Source organism: Hemitrygon akajei, chromosome 10, assembly GCF_048418815.1.
Source record: "Hemitrygon akajei chromosome 10, sHemAka1.3, whole genome shotgun sequence".
Classification (NCBI taxonomy): domain Eukaryota; kingdom Metazoa; phylum Chordata; class Chondrichthyes; order Myliobatiformes; family Dasyatidae; genus Hemitrygon; species Hemitrygon akajei.
In genome coordinates this window covers 113534940-113554117 of record NC_133133.1, presented here as the reverse complement: position 1 = coordinate 113554117, position 19178 = coordinate 113534940, and the positions used below count along the sequence as shown (strand labels likewise).

The window sequence follows — 19178 nt, the reverse complement described above, 5'->3', positions numbered from 1 at the left end:
CATATTCACGTGTCTAATCAAGTTTGAATATGAATCTACTTGTCACGAGACTTGGAGTCTGTCTGCACTTCACTTCCTCTGTAACTGCAATAGTTATTGTCTATTCTGCACGGAGCAAAATGGAGGATCTCAGCAGGTCAGGTAGCCTCGGTGGACGGGAATAATCAGTCACCAATTCGAGCATCAGGACTGGAAAGGAAGGGGGAAGGAGCCAGAATAAGAAGGTGGGAGGAGGGGAAGGTGATAGGTGAGGGACAAGGTAGGTAGGTGGGGAAAGGGATGAAGTGAGAAGCTGGGAGGTGACAGGTGGAAGAGGTCAAGAGCTGAAGGATGAGCCATAGGAGAGGAGAGTGGACCATGGGAGAAAGTGAAGGAGGAGGGGCACAAGAGGGAGGTGATAGGCGGGTGAGGAGAAGGGAAGGGCCAAGGAGGAGGGGAAAGAAATTACCAGAAGTTGTAAAAAGCAACACGCTGGATGAACTCAGCAGGTCTGGCAGCATCTGTGGAAATGAACAGTCAACGTTTCGGGCCGAGACCCTTCGTCAGGACTGAAGAGGGAGGGGGCAGGGGCCCTATAAAGAAGGTGGGGGGAGGGTGGAAAACCAATCAGAGGAAAGATCAAGAGGTGGGGGAGGGGAAAGGCCAAAGAGGTGAAGAAGGAATGTAAGGGGAAAGCACTATGGGTAGTAGAAGAAGGCAGAATCATGAGGGAGGTGATAGGCAGCTGGAGGAGGAGGCAGAGTGAAAGTGGGATGGGGGAAGGGAGGGGGAGGGAATTACTGGAAGTTGGAGAATTCAATGTTCATGCCAAGGGGCTGGAGACTACCCGGACGGTATATGAGGTGTTGCTCCTCCAACCTGAGTTTGGCCTCATCATGGCAGTAGAGGAGGCCATGTTTGGACATATCTGAATGGGAATGTGAAGCAGAGTTGAAGTGGGTGGCAACCGGGAGATCCTGTCTGTTGTGCTCGACAAGTGGTCCCCCAATCTGCGTCGGGTCTGGCCGATGTAGAGGAGGCTGCACCGGGAGCACCAGATGCAATAGATGACCCCAACAGCCTCAGTAGTGAAGTGTTGCCTCACCTGGAAGGACTGTTTGGGGCCCTGAATGGTGGTAAGAGAGGAGGTGTAGGGACAGGTGTAGCACTTACGCTTGCAGGGATAAATGCTGGGTGGGAGATCTGTGGGGAGGGATGTGTGGACCAGGGAGTCAATATTCCTGCCATCAGGTTGGAGGCGAGCCAGGTTGGGCTGTTGCTTCTCCATTTTCTTTTTACTGCCTCAGTGTAGTTGTGTGGAACAATCCGAATCCACATAATAGAAAGCCTTTTCACGGTACATGTGACTACAATGCCAAGAATACACCGACCGTCAAACACCACGGCCACACAAACGTGGTGCATCAGAGGCTGAGGGAAATGGGACAGGGGTTTCTCAAAATCATGAGAGCATAGATGGAGCGGACAGCAATGTTCCCGCTAAGGTGTATAGCGCACAAAGGAATTTAAACTGCAGAAATGGTTGTCACCCTCCACCTCGCTGGCAAATATATTTCACATCGTATACAATCGCATTTCCGTTTCCGGTTTCTGATGCAAATGGTGTTGACAACATGGAATTTGCGATGATTTGTCTACAGATTTTAGAACTGGTTTATTTGTACTGTTTTTATTGAAAAAATTATTGACTCACTATGTCGAATTCCAAAGAGGCACAGGGCGTGAAGCGTTGAAGAACAGCTAGTTCATTTAAAGCAGCATGGCTCAATGAAACAGTAGAAACTGCTGCACTGAGATCAGGAAACGTGCAGCTACGAGAAAAATTCAGTGCGCACATTGTCACTGTGCAAAAAATTGCACAGCATAAGATTTTTGAGCACCTTGGTCATTCAGATTAGAGAGAACATTGGTAGACAGTCAGAGTCTTTTCCCTATCTGTGCTCTGTGATTCTAATGGGGAGTGGAATTGCCCAGAGAGCTAGCACAGTCTTGCTGGATCAAGTGTCTGAAGAAAATATGGAAACGTATCACTCATTCATGGAGCCATACTCGATCAGTGTGGTGGGATTGTCTTCAGCAACAGGCCTGTAGCTTTCTGAGCCGGGAACTGAATTGGCTGCTGTGAATTCTCCGATGCTCCCCTGGGCAGAATGTCAAGCACCCGAGGACATGCTTTAAACCTTGATTGAGGGTTGGAAGTTTAAAGAATGTGAGGGGCAAGTTATTTTTTTTTTTTTTAAAAACTGAGAGCAATAGCTCTCTGGAGTGGGTTACCAGGGGAAGCTGTGAAATCAGGCAGTAAGGTGGAGTTTAAGAGGCTTTTAGACAGACACGTGAATAAGAAGGGGATGGAGGGATTATGGGTGATACACAGGAGAACATTTTGTGTAAACTGGCAGAGTTAGCACATCGTAGGCCCAATGGCTTGGCCCGTGCTGCGTCTGATGATCTATATTCACTTACTGTTACACTCATCCTACGCTGATCTCATTAAAATAAAAAAATACTCCCCACATTCCATCGGTTCTCACCAAATTGCACTCCTCACCTACACGAGGCACAATTTACCGTCGCTAATTAACCCACCAAGCTGCATTTTGGATGTGGGAGGAAACCCGTGCAGACACAGGTAGGCTGAGTTGTTCCTCAGGCCCTGCTTTAGAATTCTCTCCTTTCACCTCAAACCCATGCTCTCTAGTTTCAGACTTCATTGGCCAGGGGAGAAAAAAGACCGTGGCCATTCGTTTTCCCTTCTCTGCCCACCCAGTTGGACACCAACCCCAAGTAAGACCAGGCCCCTGGAGAAGGTCTCCCCTAACCCACCTCCTGAATCCTGTTGTTCACTCGAGGCGTTGCTGAGGGCAGTTCTGCGGAGCCATTCTCTAGCGTCCTCGAGTGATTTGGTTTCTCCTCCTCCTGTGCTCCCATCGAGACAGACCTAACTGCCGGTCCACGAGTTGGGGACTGAGTGGAGGTCCCAGTAACCACGATCGAGCACTCCGAACTACTGTCCAGAGCTCTGTGCTGGAGTGATGGCTCCTTTGCAGAATAAATACAGAAATGAGTTAAATATACAAAAACAGTATTCAGGTGTCATCACTGATTAAATGGAAACTTTGAAAACTCTCTTTTGTTTCTCAATCATTCATCTATTTGTGCAGAAGTAGAACAGCCGTTCTGAAATCTGAACAAAGTGCCATTTTTATACAGAAATTCACTATTGTTGTTGACATTAATCAGATAACGACCTATCGGTAACCTTGAGTATGCTCAAATTCCTCATCAGGAAATTCTGCGGATGCTGGAAATCCAGAGCAGCGCAGGAGCTCAGCGGGACAGGCAGCATTTATGGAAATGAACAGTTGATGTTTCGAGCTGAGACCCTTCTTTAAGCAATGGTAATTGAAATTACGGCAAAAAATAGATTTGTGCACCTGAAAGTGTTATTGGGAAAATATGTATGCAGTGAATTCTGGTTCATTGGACCATTGGTTAACTGGGGCAGCTGCTTATTTGGGACAACTCCTAATGAACAAAAAGCGATTGAGAAAATACCTGGCATTCTGAAACGAGAAAAAGCGGGCAGATGCTGGAAATCAGTCCTGGTGAAGGGTCTTGGCCCGACACGTCGACCATACTCTTTTCCATAGGTGCTGCCTGGCCTGCTGAGTTCCTGCCGCGTTCTGAGCGCATCGCTGGGATTTCCTTTATTTATTTGAGACAGGAGACTGTTGCCAAACAGTTTCTAACTAGCTTCAGTCACGCACACTCAAATGGCTGTTAGACAATACGCCATGCTTCGAGCAAAGTTTTTAAAATTGCAGCAGTTGTGTTTGTGTTCAAAAAGCAGGGATTTTTGTCACAGAGTTGGTGAGAACTCAGGAACAGGACAATTCTGAATTGTTTTGTTCACTGCAGTTTCAAGCAGTCAGGCTTGGAGACATCAGAAACAGCTAAACTATTTCACTACTTCAACAAGTTATGAACTACGAATAATTTAAAGGTGTCAACAACCATCTTGAATGTTACAAATGAAGATTTGTAAGATGCAATTGAAAGAATTTTATGAAGACAGGTCGTTAACTACACTGGTGTCTGTGCTGAGTTTATTCATTTAGTCAAAAGAACACGGCAGCGAACACGGAATTAATTTCTCCATCAATATTAGGAAATATACAGTTTTTCAGTACTGTAGTAGTATTGGTAGTGATCTAATTTGTTTTGTACTTCATTTAAATATATAATGTGCTACTCAGCTTGTCTTTATTATACCTTTTTAACTATTTCCATGAAATTTCAGCAAATTGGGGCAGCCGCTTAATTGAGTCTAAATGCACCGGTTCTGATGTGACCCAATTAACCAGAATCCACTGTATTAAAGAGCTGCAAATAGAGGATTATTTAATACAATCAATAACGTTCTGTTTCAACTTCGTACCTTGTCTGCAGATTGTACTGAAGCTAAGCTCCCGGCTGATTCACCCTCAATGGAACCGAGAGCTTTCTGCCGTTTTGTGTACGGTTCACTGTCTTGCTCTTGTCCGTAAGGGGCTGAGTGCTGTTGTGCAGGACTGCGCTTACGGCAAACTCCAGCCTTCTGCTCCCTGCACCCGAGTGGCGATACCCCTTCTCGTTCAGACGGCCAGGGCTCCGTGCTAGCATCCACGTTGCCGTACATCACGAGGACGGGAGTCGAGGGCAGGCCCTGTAGCAGGATGAAGGGCTGGCCCCTGCGGAAAATGGAGCAGCCTTCGTCCGAGCCAGGTGCAGTGGCCTGGGGCACGGCGGAACCCTTCGCGGGAAGGCAGGAAGCCCACAGTTGGTCAGACAGGGCCGGGAGCTTTGCGAGGGAGGCAACGGAAGAGGCGACCAGCAAGGGAGCGGTCTCTGGTTGGCTAACTCCACCCCTTGGGCGGGACTCAGAGTTCCTGGCAAGTACAGGAGGAGAAAAGTTGAGCTGCTTCAGTAAGAGTAACTCAAAAGTTCAAATTTATCGAAGTACACATAAATTGGCATATACTGCCTCGAGAATATTTTTCTAAATTCGGAGATACAGCATGCTTCTGGCTCAAAGAGCCCACGCCACCCCATTGATCAATTAACTTGATGGTGGAGTGGAAATGATAGGGTCTTTAAGAGACTCTTGGACAGATACATGAAGCTTAGAAAAATAGGGTTATGGGTAATTTCTAAAGTACGTACATGTTCGGCACAGCATTGTGGGCCGAAGGGCCTGTATTGTGCTGTAGGTTTTCTATGTTTCTAACTTAGCAACCCACGTTTTTGGAACATGGGAGGAAACCTGAGCATGCAGGAGAAACCTGGGGAGAGTGCAGACTCTTTACGCACAGCGGCAGATTTGAACCTAGGCTGCTGACGCTGGATTAGTGTTATGCAAAGCATTACACTATCGTGCCACCCACTTTTTTTGCAGGTACTTACAGGAAAAAAGAGATGCAATTGATCTTTTATTAAAAGCTATAGATAAACAAAGATTGACAAACAACCAATGTACAAAAGACGACAAACTGTATAAATAAAAAGTAATGAGAATATGAGCTGAGAGTGTTTGAAAGTGATGCTGTAGGCTGTGGGACCAGGTCAGCATTGAGGTGAGTGAGGTTATTTGCACTGGTTCGACAGTCTAATGGTTGTAAGGTAAAACTGTTCCTGAACCTGGTGGTGTCGGATGTAAGACTCCTGCCTGATATTAACACAAAACTGTCTCCTTCCACTCGTCCAAACTAACCACAGTTACTTCAGCCCAGGTCCGAAACCTTCACCACCCTCTGCTCCTTCCTAATCTGTCTCTCCCAGTAAGAACCCAGCGGGAACGAACCCTTTCCCGGTGAGAACCCAGCGGGAACGAACCCTTTCCCGGTGAGAACCCAGCGGGAACGAACCCTTTCCCGGTGAGAACCCAGCGGGAACGAACCCTTTCCCGGTGAGAACCCAGCGGGAACGAACCCTTTCCCGGTGAGAACCCAGCGGGAACGAACCCTTTCCCGGTGAGAACCCAGCGGGAACGAACCCTTTCCCGGTGAGAACCCAGCGGGAACGAACCCTTTCCCGGTGAGAACCCAGAGGGAACGAACCCTTTCCCGGTGAGAACCCAGCGGGAACGAACCCTTTCCCGGTGAGAACCCAGAGGGAACGAACCCTTTCCCGGTGAGAACCCAGAGGGAACGAACCCTTTCCCGGTGAGAACCCAGAGGGAACGAACCCTTTCCCGGTGAGAACCCAGAGGGAACGAACCCTTTCCCGGTGAGAACCCAGAGGGAACGAACCCTTTCCCGGTGAGAACCCAGAGGGAACGAACCCTTTCCCGGTGAGAACCCAGAGGGAACGAACCCTTTCCCGGTGAGAACCCAGAGGGAACGAACCCTTTCCCGGTGAGAACCCAGAGGGAACGAACCCTTTCCCGGTGAGAACCCAGAGGGAACGAACCCTTTCCCGGTGAGAACCCAGAGGGAACGAACCCTTTCCCGGTGAGAACCCAGAGGGAACGAACCCTTTCCCGGTGAGAACCCAGAGGGAACAAACCATTTCCCAGTGAGAATCCAGAGGCAAAAGGCTATTTGTTTCACCTGACACTCATCTGAACATGGTTGTACGTAATCCCAAGGGCCTCATTCACCCTCTGTGCATTCTGTTTTGTTATCTGGTAGCGCCTCCAATTGCTGGACGTACGTTTCCTCTCCCTAAACCTTGTCGTCTTCTTTAAACGGCAGTTTACACTAACTCTTTATCCAACATTTCTTCCTACTTCTGGGTTATCAATTTCTTGTCTAATTATGCCCCTTTTATTCTGACGAAGTATACCCCGAAGCATTGTTAAAAAGATTAATTAAATACTATGCTATCAGTTATACTGTACATCTACCATGCGTTTTCATTTCACTCTCACTGCACAATATAAATTAGATTCAAAGAGATACGAGAGACAGGCCCTTCAGCCCATCAACTCCATGAAAACCCATTTATTCTAGTCCAACACTGATCCCATTTTATTTCTCCGACATCTCCATCAACTATCCCTCACCCCCACAGCAGGGCAACCGATGGCAGCCAATTATCCACCAACCCGCACAGCCTTGGGACGGGGCAGGAAACCTGAGCACTGTACAGTCACTGGGAGAGCATGCAGACTCCACACTGACAGCGGAACCAGATTCTCTGACCATGTGAAGCAGCAGCAACTCTATCGGCTGCACCGCGGTGCTGCCCCATCCACAATGAGCCGGATTCCAGTCATAGGCTGCCCCAGTGTGTGTCTGGGTCAGGGAGAGTGGGCGGGGTTCGGGGAGGGACAAACACAGAAACAACTTACTTATTGTCTTCTTCAAACTGCAGCTTACAAGCTGCAACCAGCTGCGCCATTTTACCGGAGGAGTCCACCGCATCCAGCGCTCTTGCTGCAGGAGAAAGCCATGGCAAGGAATTAATTGCAGTCAAAAGTACAGAGTGAGGCAGAAGATGGATGAGAGGGGAAGTAGGCTGGCCAACGGGAGGGACTGGCAGACAGTGAGGGGACGGGCGTGCTCTCTGACCCCCCACTCTTGTGCTCTATCCTGCCCCCCCCCCACTTGTGAGAGGGGGGCTGAGAAAGAAAGGGAGCCCAACACACACAGGAATTCTATAACCTAACCAATACAAATAGAATTTACAAAAAAAAAACCAACAACTAGATGCTGGCAAACCAAAATAAAATGCTGGATACACTCAGGTGAGAACCACAGACAGAGAAAATGAGCCAACAGTTCAGGCTGAATTACTTACAACAATTTCTGTTTTTACCCTTCATAACAACGGTTAAAGAAACAGAGTTCTGTAGACCGGATTAGACCAGGTGGTTCAGTCAGACGAGTTCCTTTCCTGTCACTATTGTCTCAAAACGGTCAACTCCTGCTCCTGAGCACTGCCTTTACATGCATGGTGGTCCACTCTGCCCCTCAATCATGCCTCACCATTCAATGCCATCAGCTACACTGGCCTGATCTCTCCTTGCTCCTCATCTGCAGTACTTACTTAATTTGTTAATAAAATACATTGCAGGTTGTAGTTAATTTTATCTATTGCACTGTTGCTGCCACAAAACAAATTTCACAATGTCAGAGATTATAAACCTGAATCTGATTCTTTTAGTCCAGTTCTCCTTGATCTGCACCTTTCTCCATACCTACCAGGTAGAGAGGTTCAGAGATCCCAACCCCCGTGAGAAGTTCCCACTCAGTCTCACCATATTCTGTAACTGTGCTCCCTTGATCCACACTCTCCCACTAGCAGAAACATCTAACCTTTCAAACCCCCCCAATATCCTGCATGCTTGAAAAAAAAAAATTGCCCCTCATTCATCTAAGCTTGAAAGTATATAGATTAATTTCTTAGGCTGCCTGTGGTAGGACAATCTTCTTATCCCAGGAATGATCCTAACAAATCTCTTCTGGGCACACCTTCCAACACTTGGTATCCATTTACTGCAGACAAGTGTGAGGTGTTGCACTTTGGAAGGACAAACCAGGGTAGGACTTGCACAGTGGAGTGCAGTAGAGGGTCACAGGTAGAGAAGATCATAAACTGAGCTTCTGGCACACTGGCCTTCAAAAATTAGACTATTAGGTATAGGGATTGTAATGTTTGTTGAAGTTGTACAAGATATTAGAGAGGCCTAATTTATAGCAGTGTGTGCAGTTCTGGTCACTTACTTACAGGAAAGATATCAATAAGATTAAAAGAGTACTGAAAAAATTATAAGGATGCTGTTGGAACTTGTTATAGGGAAAGGTCAAATAGGTTAGGACTTTAGAGTGTAGGAGAATGAGGGGAGATTTGATGGAGGTCTATAAAATTATGAGGGGTAAATGCAAGCAGGCTTTTTCCACTGAGGTTGTGTGAGGCTAGGAAGAGGTTGGAGGTTAAGGGTGAAAGGTTTAAAGGGAACCTCCACTCAGAGGGTGGGGTGACTGTGGAACAAGCTGTGAGCAGATGTGGTGGAGGCAGGTTTGATTTCAGCATTTTAGAGAAATTCAGAGAAGTACATTGATGGAAGGGGGATGGAGAGCTGTGGGTCGATAGGATTTGGCAGAGTAACTGTTTGGCATTGATGAGATGGGCCTTTTTCTGTGCTGTCGTGCTCTATGGCACCAAGGAGGACCAAAATTGTGCGTGTTGTGTCTACTGACACATGGGATCTCTTGAATGTAGCAAGTTCAGAGTTGAAAACGGCGGGAATTCTTGACGAGATAGCAAATAGGCTGGAGCATAGGCAAGTTTGAAGTCCATTGAAGAGGGTGACAGAAAGAGGTTGGTTATGGCCAGGGACAGTCCAGTCCTTATACCGAAGACACACCTTTTCTGTCTCTTTGAGGACCACAGGGTGGTGACTGAGTTTTCAACTGTTTGGCCGGGGCACTGTTTAGAGAACCAATCGCCCCTTGACTAAACATTCTCCTCCCTCCATTCACAGTGACTGGCGTGGCCATTTCTGTGGCATCGGACATAATGGACAAGACAGCAGAGTGACCTGCCAAACCTGTGTAGAGAATCAAAACAGTGCTTCACTCTAACAATGGTCAAAGTTCAAATAAATTATCAAAGTACATGTATGTCACCATATTCTAGCCGAGATCCATTTTATTGCAGGCATTCACAGTAGAAGAAACTACAATAGCATCATGAAGAACTACACAAAAGCTAACAACCAAGGTGCAAAAGACAAATTGTGCAAATACAAAAAAAAGTAAATAAGCATTGAGAAGGCGAGTTGTAGAATCCTTGAAAGTGAGCCCATATGTTGTGGAATCACTTCAGTGTTGAGGTGACTGAAATTATCCACGCTGGTCCAGGGGCCTGACAGTTAAAGGGTAATAACTGTTCCTGAACCTGGTGGTGTGGGTGTTGAGGCTCCTGTACCTCCTTCCCAATGGCAGCTGTGAGAAGAGAGAACGGCCTGGATGGTGGGGGCCCTTGATGATGGATGATGGCAACACTCCATGTAAATGTGCTGAGTGGTGGGGAGGGCTTTTCCTGTGACGGGCTGGGCTAAATCCACCACTCTTCGGAAGCATTTCCATTTCTACACATCGGTGTTTCTGTACCAGGCTGTGAGCAACCAACCACGATACCGTCCACAAAGCAAACACTGGATTCATCCATGTGACCCAGCTTATCCGGGAATCACAGGAAAAGGGCAAGTCCCATCAGGGAGGAGGTGCACACACGCTCGCAAATCAGCTTCACTTGTCACACGTGCCTCGAAACACAGTGAAACGCGTCATCGAGCAACGCAGTCCTGGGGCTGCGCTAGAGGCAGCTCATAAGTAGCTGTCGTGCTTCCACCGCCAAAAATTTACTAACCCAAACCTGTACGTCTTTGGAATTTGGGAGCAGCTGGAGGAAACCGACGCAGCCACAGGGAGAATGTACGAACTCCTTACTTATTCCAGAACACAGTGAGAATTGATCCCCAGTCCACGACTGTTGGCGCTGTAAGGCAATTGCACTGACTGCTGTGCTACCCTGCAGCTTCCTCCCCTCCGCCAAGAGATTCCCCAACATTACCTTGTTTTTAAACTTTTGTTTTTGCACTAATTGTTAAAAATTTGTGGTTACTGTGTCTTTACACTGTACTGCTGCCACAAAACACTGGCCTTCACTGCATTTGAATCAGCGGTAATACATTTGATTCTGACGTCAAACGGAAGCACTTGAAGTTACTGCCCTGCAGTGACCCGGATCCATGGGTTTGAATCCTGCTGAGGCAGACGGAGAGATTAAATACACATAATTAAATGAGTCTGGAAAGTGAAAAGACGGTATCAGTAACTGGATTAGGAAAATCTGAATGGTCTGCTTCACCGATGTCCTTTGGAGAAGACATCTGCGCTGTTTTCTGGATACGTTGGCCAGGCTTGCTAATGCGGTTGGCTCTTAATTGTTTCCTCAGTTGACTGAGCCAGAGTGCTTATGGGGCTAAGCAGCAAGTAAACAGGCTCTTCAGTCGCCTTGCAGGAGGTACAGAAGCCTCAGGACCCACACCAACAGGTTCAGGAACAGTAATTACCCCTGAACCGGTTCCTGAACAGGCTCCTGAACCGGTGTGGGTAACTTCACTCACCGCAACTCTGAACTGATTCCGCAACCTACAGACTCACTTTCAAGAGCACTTTACAACTCATCTTCTCAGTCTTATTTTCATTTGCATGTTATTTTTCACATTGCTTTTGTGTAGCACCTTGTAAAATACCATTGTATTTCTCCTTTCATGTAAATGCCTGCAAGAAAATGAATCTCAAGGTGACATATACATAATTTGATAATAAATTTACTTTGAACAAATCTTTGCTAATTATCGTGCATACATAGAACAGCACAGCACACTTTGGCCCACGATGTTTTACCAACCTAGATAAACTTGCTCCATGATCAATCTAACCCTTTCCTCTCCACAGAGAAAAGCCCTCCAGTTTTCTGTCATCCATGTGCCTATCTAAGGCCTAAATGTGTACACCATATTTGCCTCCACCATCAACCCTGGCAGTGACCCTGGCACATCCACCACACTCTTAAAAAAAAACTACCATATGATCATAAGACATTGGAGCAGAATTAGGGCACTTGGCCCAGTGTTTGCTCCACTATTCCATCGAGGCTGAGTTATTATTCCTCTCAACCCAATTCTCTTGCCTATTCCCCCATATTTGACACCGATTAATTAAGAAACTATCAACTGCCGCTTTAAATATACCCAATGACTTGCCTCCACAGCTGTCTATGGCAACGATTTCCACAGATTCTCCACCATCTGGCTAAAGAAATCCCCCTATCTCTTTCGTAAAGAGACATCCCTCTATTTGGTGCCCTCTTGTCCTTGACTCCCCCACTGTCAGAAACATCCTATCCACATCCACTCTGTCTAAGCCTTTCAATAAAATTCTCCCTCATTCTTCTAAACTCCAGTGAGTACAGACCCAGAGCCACGTTGCATGTTAACCCTTTCATTGCTGCAATAATTCTCATGAACCTACTCTGAATCATCTCCAATGCCAGCACACCTTCTTAGACAAGGGTCCAAAATTGCTCACGATACTCCGTGCAGTCTGATCAATGCCTTATAGAGCCACAGCACATCATCCTTGCTGAATATATTCTAGTCCTTCTTCCTTACCACCGACTCAACCTGCAAATTAACCTTTAGGGATGTCTGCGTGGGGACCCCTATCTCTGATTTCAGAAATTGTCCCCACTTAGAAAATAGTCTACATCTTTTTTCCTTCTACCGAAGTGCATGACCAGACTACCCTACACTGTATTCCATTTGTCACTTCTTTACCCATTCTTTGAATTTGTCTAAATCCTTCTGTAGACTCCCTGCTCTTCCACCTATTTTCGCGTTGCCCATAAAGTCATCAATTCCTTCATTCAAATCATCCTAATGGTGCCAACACCAACCCCTGCTGAAAACCACTTGTCACCGGCACCCACCCAGAAAAGGCCACCTTTATACCCACTCTTTGGCTGACTGGCAGGAGACAATCTTCTATCCATGCAAGTATCTTTCCTGTTATACCACGGGCTCTTATCTTGTTTAAGTGCTTTCAACCTTGTCAAAGGCTTTCTGAAAATCCAAGTAAACATCCACCAACTCTCAAAGATTTATAACAGATTTGTCAGGCAAAATTTTCTCTTAAGGAAACCATGCTGACTTTGGTCTATTTCTCATGTGCCCCCAAACCAATTCCTTAGCAATGGACTCCAACATCTTGCGTACTATTGAGGTCAGGCTAACTGGCCTATAATTTTCTTTCTTCTGCCTCCCTCCGTTCTTGAAGAGTGGCGTGACATTTTCAATTTTCCAACCCTCCAGAACCATCCTAGAATCTAGTGACAGATGAGGTACTGAAGGATTGGAGGATAGCTAATGATGTTTTACGATTTAAGAAAGGCTCTTAAAATAAACCCGGAAATTATAGGCCAGTGAGCCCAACATCAGTAGTGGGAAAGTTACTGGAAGGTATTCTGAGGGACGGGATATACGAGTATTTGGATAGACATGGACTGATTAAGGACAGTCAGCATGGCTTTGTGCATGATAGGTAGTGTCTAACCAATCTTTTTTTTGAGGATGTTACCAGGAAAAATGATGAAGGCAAGGCAGTGAATGATACCTACATGGATTTTAGCAAGGCATTTGACAAGGCCCTACATGGGAAGTCGGTCAAGAAGGTTCAAGATGAGATAGGAAATTGGATGTTGAAGAAGCCAGAGATTGGTATCAGAGGGTTGCCTCAGCGACTGGAGGCCTGTGACTAGTGGAGTGCCGCAGGGATCAGTGCTGGGTCCATTGTTGTTTGTCATCGATATCAATGATCTGGATGATAATGTGGTTAACTGAATCAGCAAATTTGCAGATGACACCAAGGTTGGGGTGCAGTGGACAGCAAGGAAGACAATCAGAGCTCGTAGTGGGATCTGGATCAGCTGGAAAAAAGGCAGAAGGAACTTAACGCAGACAACTGCATGGTTTTGCCCTTCGGTAGGACCAAGCAGGTAGGTCTTACGCAGTGAACGGTGGGGCACTGAGGAGCACGGTAGAGAAAAAAAGGGATCTGCGAACACAGGCCTATAACTCATTGAAAGTGGCGGCACAGGTTGGGACATAAAGCTTTTGGCTCTATAAATCAATACAGAGTACAGCAGATGGGATGTTGACGTTTTATAAGATGTTGGTGAGGCCTAATTTGGAGTATTGTGTGCAGTTTTGGTTACTGACCTACAGAAAAGATGGAAATAAAGTTGCAAGAGTACAGAGCAAATTTACAAGAATATTGCTGAGACTGGAGGACCTCAGTTATAAGGAAAGATTGAAGAGTTTAGGACTGTACTATTTAGAACGTAGAAGATTGAGGGGAGATTTGATAGAGGTATATAAAATTATGAAGGGTATAGATACAGTAAAGATTTTGCCAGAACTTGAGGATCTGAGTTATAGGTTAGGACTTTATTCCCTGGAGCGCAAGAAATGAGGGGAACTTTGATGGAGGTATGCAAAATTATGAGGGGTATAGTTAGGGTAAATGCAAGCAGGCTTTTCCACTGAGATTGGGTGCGACTGCAACAAGTAGTCATGGGTTAAGGGTGAAAGATGAAAAGTTTAAGGGAAACATGAAGGAAAACTTCTTCACTCAGAGGGTGGTGAAAGTGTGGAACGAGCTGCCAGTGCAGGTGGTGCGTGCAAAGCTCAATTTCAATGTTTAAGGGAAGTCTGGATAGGTACATGGATGGCTGGGCTATGATCCTGGAGCAGGTTGATGGGACTAGACAGTTTAAATGGTTTGGCAAGGACTAGATGGGCTGAAGGGCTTGTGTCTGTGCTGTACTTTTCTCTGACTACTAATGCCTCCACAATCTCTTCAGCTACCACTTTCAAAACTCCGGTGTGTGGTCCATCTGGCCCAGGTGACTCATCTACCTTCAGACATTTCAGCTGCCTTCTCCTGAGTTGCCTCCTTCGATACCCCCATCCTAAACTGTTCTCCACTCACTTTAAAAAGATGCCCTCTGGCATTAACCATCGCTGCCCTGGGATGAGGGCATCGTCTGTCCACTACCTATGCCTTTTATCATCTTATACACCTCTCAGCCCCCAACACTCCAAAGCTCACTCCACCTTTCCTCATAAGACATGTTCTGTAATCCTGGTATCTTCTCCTCTGCACCTTCTACATACTTCCTATAATGACCTTAAAGTGATTTGCAGTATTTGTCACACGTACATCAAAATAATGAAACACACAGTGAAATCATTGTTTGTGTCACATAAAATCGGCAAAGTCTGCGGTGGGGGAAGCCAGCAAGTGTTGCTACGCTTCCGGTCCCAGCCCAACATTCCCACAACTCACTAACCCTTGTGTCCTTGGAATTTGGGAGGAAACCCACATGGTCAAGGGGAGAACGTACAGCTCTTACAGGTATCGGTAGAGCCAAACCCAGGTTGTTGGCACTGTAATAGCATTACACCATGTAGAGACACAACACACATTTACACTAATTCCTATCTTTGGTGTTCTCTAAACCCAATCTTCTCTAATGCACAGCCACTCTTCATCAAGTTCACCGGAGTAGCATCAGTAATGCCCCTCGGCTGTTAGGGAAGGGCAGGGATTTCACAACAGGGAGCCCACACCACCCAGATCAATACATTGCCCACAGCTCTCACCATCAGGCTGGTCTTGGCAGACTGGCCCCACCCACTGGAACACTGGCTTCCGGCCTCGTTCATTCATGTGGACCTTCTTGATGAGTCCCAAACTAGTCAGTACGTTGGCGATGTCGTAGAGCCTGCGGATCTTTGCTGGATGGGTGGCGGGAGAAGAGAAGAGGGGAGAGTGAATGGCTGGGGAAATATCAGTGGGAGGCCTGACAACAATCACCATGCCAGTCTTGAGTGTGAGGTCTCTGAAAATATCAGATGCAGTTCCCACCCCTGCTCCCGTAATCATACAGGTCACTGCTTCAGTCTCCACACCTCCCTCCCTTCCCTGACCCGTCCCCTTCTACTACCACCACCCCACCCACCTCTCACCCCCTGAGAAGTCCCCACAACTCAGATCCGAATCCACCTCTCCTCCCTCGTCCCCAAAACCACCGGAGGCATGACCTCAACGGAGGCCGCAGCTTGGTGCCATCTTGCCCAAACCAAATGCCAACAACTTTCCGTGACGGATCTGTGTCCGTCTCCACAGAACGTCGGACTACAGATCAATTTAACTACACAACCTCCAACTTACTCTTGAACTTGCTGCTGTCCACAGCCTCCGGCTGACCTTCCTCAATGAGAATCTTGGCGGCTGCGTCGAGGGCGATCGTTCTGGGCTCAGCGACGAGAAAGAGCATCACGAATTTCTCACTCATGATGCGGAGGGACTTGTCCTTCCTGCTGTTCATGGACACTGGAGGGAGAGGGAAGGGTGAGGGAGTTGTAGCTTGGAACGGCAACTGCTGTGCTCAAACTTTGGAGAGTTGTGATTAGAGCCAACACAAACCCACCTCCCTCCCATTAGCTCCACTTTCACATCCCAGTGCCCCAGGATCATCAAAAGATTAGTTTTATTTGTGACATGTACATTGAAGCATACAGTGAAATGGGCCGTTTGTGTCAATGCCAAATGCAGTCAGAGGACGTGGTGTGGTGCAGCCTGCAAGTGTCACCAGGCTTCTGCCAAAAAAAAACTACTAACCATAACCCGCACGTCTTTGGACTGTGGGAGGACTCGAGAGCGCCGCGTGAATGCACAAACTCCAAACAGTCAGAGGTGGGCATTGAACCCTGATCACTGGCGCTGTGAAACCTTATGCTAACCGTTATGCTACCATCCCCCCCCCCCCCCCGAGAGGGTGCTTCGAGATCGACAGAAACACAACAAAATGGCCTCCTTCTCCTGCTGGGCAGGAGATACAAAAGCCAGAGAGCACGAATCACCAGAACAAAGGACGGCTTCTGGAACGCTGTTATCAGACTCCTGAACTGACTTCTCTTAAGAGATATTAACTCGTAATTTCCCAAACTACATCGCCATGGCCCTTCCACTTGATGTGTTTACTTCCCCCGTAACTGCAACACTATAATCCACAGTTTTCCGATTACTACTTCCGCATATTTACGTTTGGAACGATCCATTGGGATGGCAGGCTTTTCGGTAGATAATAAACCGATACAAAGTGAGGGAGAGAAGTTGAAGGAGGGAGGGAAGGGGGTGGGAAATGTGGGGGGGGGGGTGGAATAAACAGAAAGTGAGATTAATGTGAAGTTGTTTTGGCTTCACGTGGTTTGACTGTTTGAACTAATTTAACTCCCTCCATCACCACTATATCCCCATCATCCCCCGCCCTCTCCACAGCCCTTCAGCACCATTCACCCCCCCCCCATTGTACCCTTGCACTCCACACCACATACCCACACTGACACTGCCACTGTCCGATCGTGTTTCAGCAGACACAAAACGTTCTGCAGATGCTGGAACTCATTCAAAATACTGGAGCTACACCGCAGGTCAGGCCGCGTCCATGGAAATGAATAAACAGACAACATCTTGGGCCGAGGCCCTCTTTCAGGAGTGGAAGACGCCAGAATAAAAAGGTGGGGGAGGGGAAGGAGGACTGGCTAGAAGTTGATAGGCGGAGCCAGGGGGGTAAGAAACTGGAAAGAAATTACCAGGAGGAATCAATGTTTATGCTTTTGTCTACCCTGCTGCTACCAAGAAGAGTTGCTCTTGCCAAGAGTCACCTTGTCACTTATTAATTACTGTCAGAGTCACCTTATATTCAAATACCTCTGCACCCAGAGTCACACTATGTACAATCAATCGGTCTATGTTTATCAGCTAATCTTGTGAGAATATGGCCAAACTCAACAGCTACTTGTCCAGTGTGTTTTAGAGGGTTGTTTTCATACAATGGCTGCATTGGATAAAGATTAGCAGTATAATTGTTCTCTTTCACACTTGTGTCCTGAAGACCGACGAATGAACTTACATCTCATATTGTGAAGAGTTCTCTCCACTGCCTCACTCAACGGGCAGTAGGGGGCAGCAAACTCCAGTCTAAATCACAACTGATGCCAAGTGGTCTCCCAAATGTACCCCCTCCCCAATCACTGACACATGTGGAATTTGTTCTCAGTGGTGAGGAAGGCAAATGCGATGTTACCAATCATTTAGCACAAACTAGAGTACATAAGCGAGGATGTAATGCTGAGGTTTTGAAAGGCATTGGTCAGAGCACCCTTGGGAGTAATTTGAGCCTCATACCCAAGGATGTGCTGGCATTTGAGAACGTCCAGAGGTTCATGGGAATGACCTCAGGAATGAAAGGGTTAATATAAGAGGAACATTTGAAGACTCTGGGCCTGGACTCCCTGGAATTTAGGAGGGGAGAGACCTCATTGAAACTTACCAAATACTGAAAGGCAAGGACAGAATGGACGTGGATAGGGTGGTTCCTATAGTGGAGGAGTCTAGGACCTGAGGGCACAGCCTCAGAATAGAAGGATGTCCCTCTAGAACAGAGGTGAGGAGGAATTTTTTTTTTTAGCCAGAGGGTGGCGAATCAGTGGAATTCTTCGTCACAGATGGCTGTGGAAGCCAGGTCACTGGGTATCCTTAAAGCAGAGGTCGATAGATTCTGGATTAGTAAGGACGTCAAAGGTTATAGGCAGAAGACAGGAAAATGGGGTTTAGAAGGAATAAATCAGCCATGATCGAATGGGCAGAAAGGCTCAAATCTGCTCCTTTATCTTACGGTTTTGTGGCAGGAGAAGAAGCCTGCCACCCTCGAACGGAGTTCTGAATGGCCCATCAACTACCTTCTTACTGGTTACTTTAAAAAATATACAGTATTTCTAATTGCAACCTGCAGCAATCAACATGTGAGTGATAATAAACCCGATTCTGGAACTACCAGAAGCTACAATAAAACATAATTGAATAATGCAAAAGAACACGTTCACGGACCGTTCAGAAATCTGGCGGCAGAGGGGAAGAATTTGTTCCTAAAACGTTGACGTAGGTACGTCTTCGGGCTCCTGTACCTCCTCCCGAAAGTTAGTAATGAGAAGAGGGCATGTCCTGGGTGGTGAGGATCCTTAATGACAGACGTCACCTTCTTGAGGCTCTCATCATTAACAGAACTGAGCTGGTATCAAATGTCTTAAACAGCCTTCCCTGACATACAGCAGTCAAAACTGTGCAACCACATTACATTCAGGCCATATATAGACGTCATTTTAATAGCACCTCTCACCATCCCAGGGATGGAACTTTAAGTGCCACCACTCTTTGTTATATAACCGTAAGTCACAGGAACAGAATTAGGCCATTCAGCCCATTGATTCTGCTCCACCATTCCATCATGGATGATTTACTATCCCTCTCATCCCCACTCTCCCCATGACCTTTGACATCCTTGCTAATCACCAACCTGTCAATCACTGCTTTAAATATACCCAATGACTTGACTGCCACACCCTATGGTAAAGAAATTCTTCCTCATCTTAGTTCCTTAGGGGTCCCTCTGTTCTGAGTCTATGCACCCTGATTACTGAGTAACTAGTCCCACACAATACCCCAGGCACTGTAATGAGATTCTCATCAATTAATCTGCTTAGAGCTGGCTGTCCTGAT

The 19178-nt window shown here is 46.8% G+C and overlaps 1 protein-coding gene across 2 annotated transcripts in view; it reads right to left on the bottom strand.

The window, feature by feature from the left end:
* The window catches only part of LOC140734586 (uncharacterized), a 41433-nt gene that overhangs the window by 10436 nt on the left and 11819 nt on the right, over positions 1-19178 (bottom strand). For both annotated transcript variants that reach the window (XM_073058756.1, XM_073058757.1), the window contains exons 6-10: positions 15789-15950; positions 15218-15352; positions 7331-7415; positions 4439-4928; positions 2824-3039 (exon numbers count right to left, since the gene is read on the bottom strand). In XM_073058756.1, the coding sequence (XP_072914857.1) occupies positions 2824-3039; positions 4439-4928; positions 7331-7415; positions 15218-15352; positions 15789-15950 (1088 nt within the window). The remainder of the gene's footprint in view (positions 1-2823; positions 3040-4438; positions 4929-7330; positions 7416-15217; positions 15353-15788; positions 15951-19178) is intronic.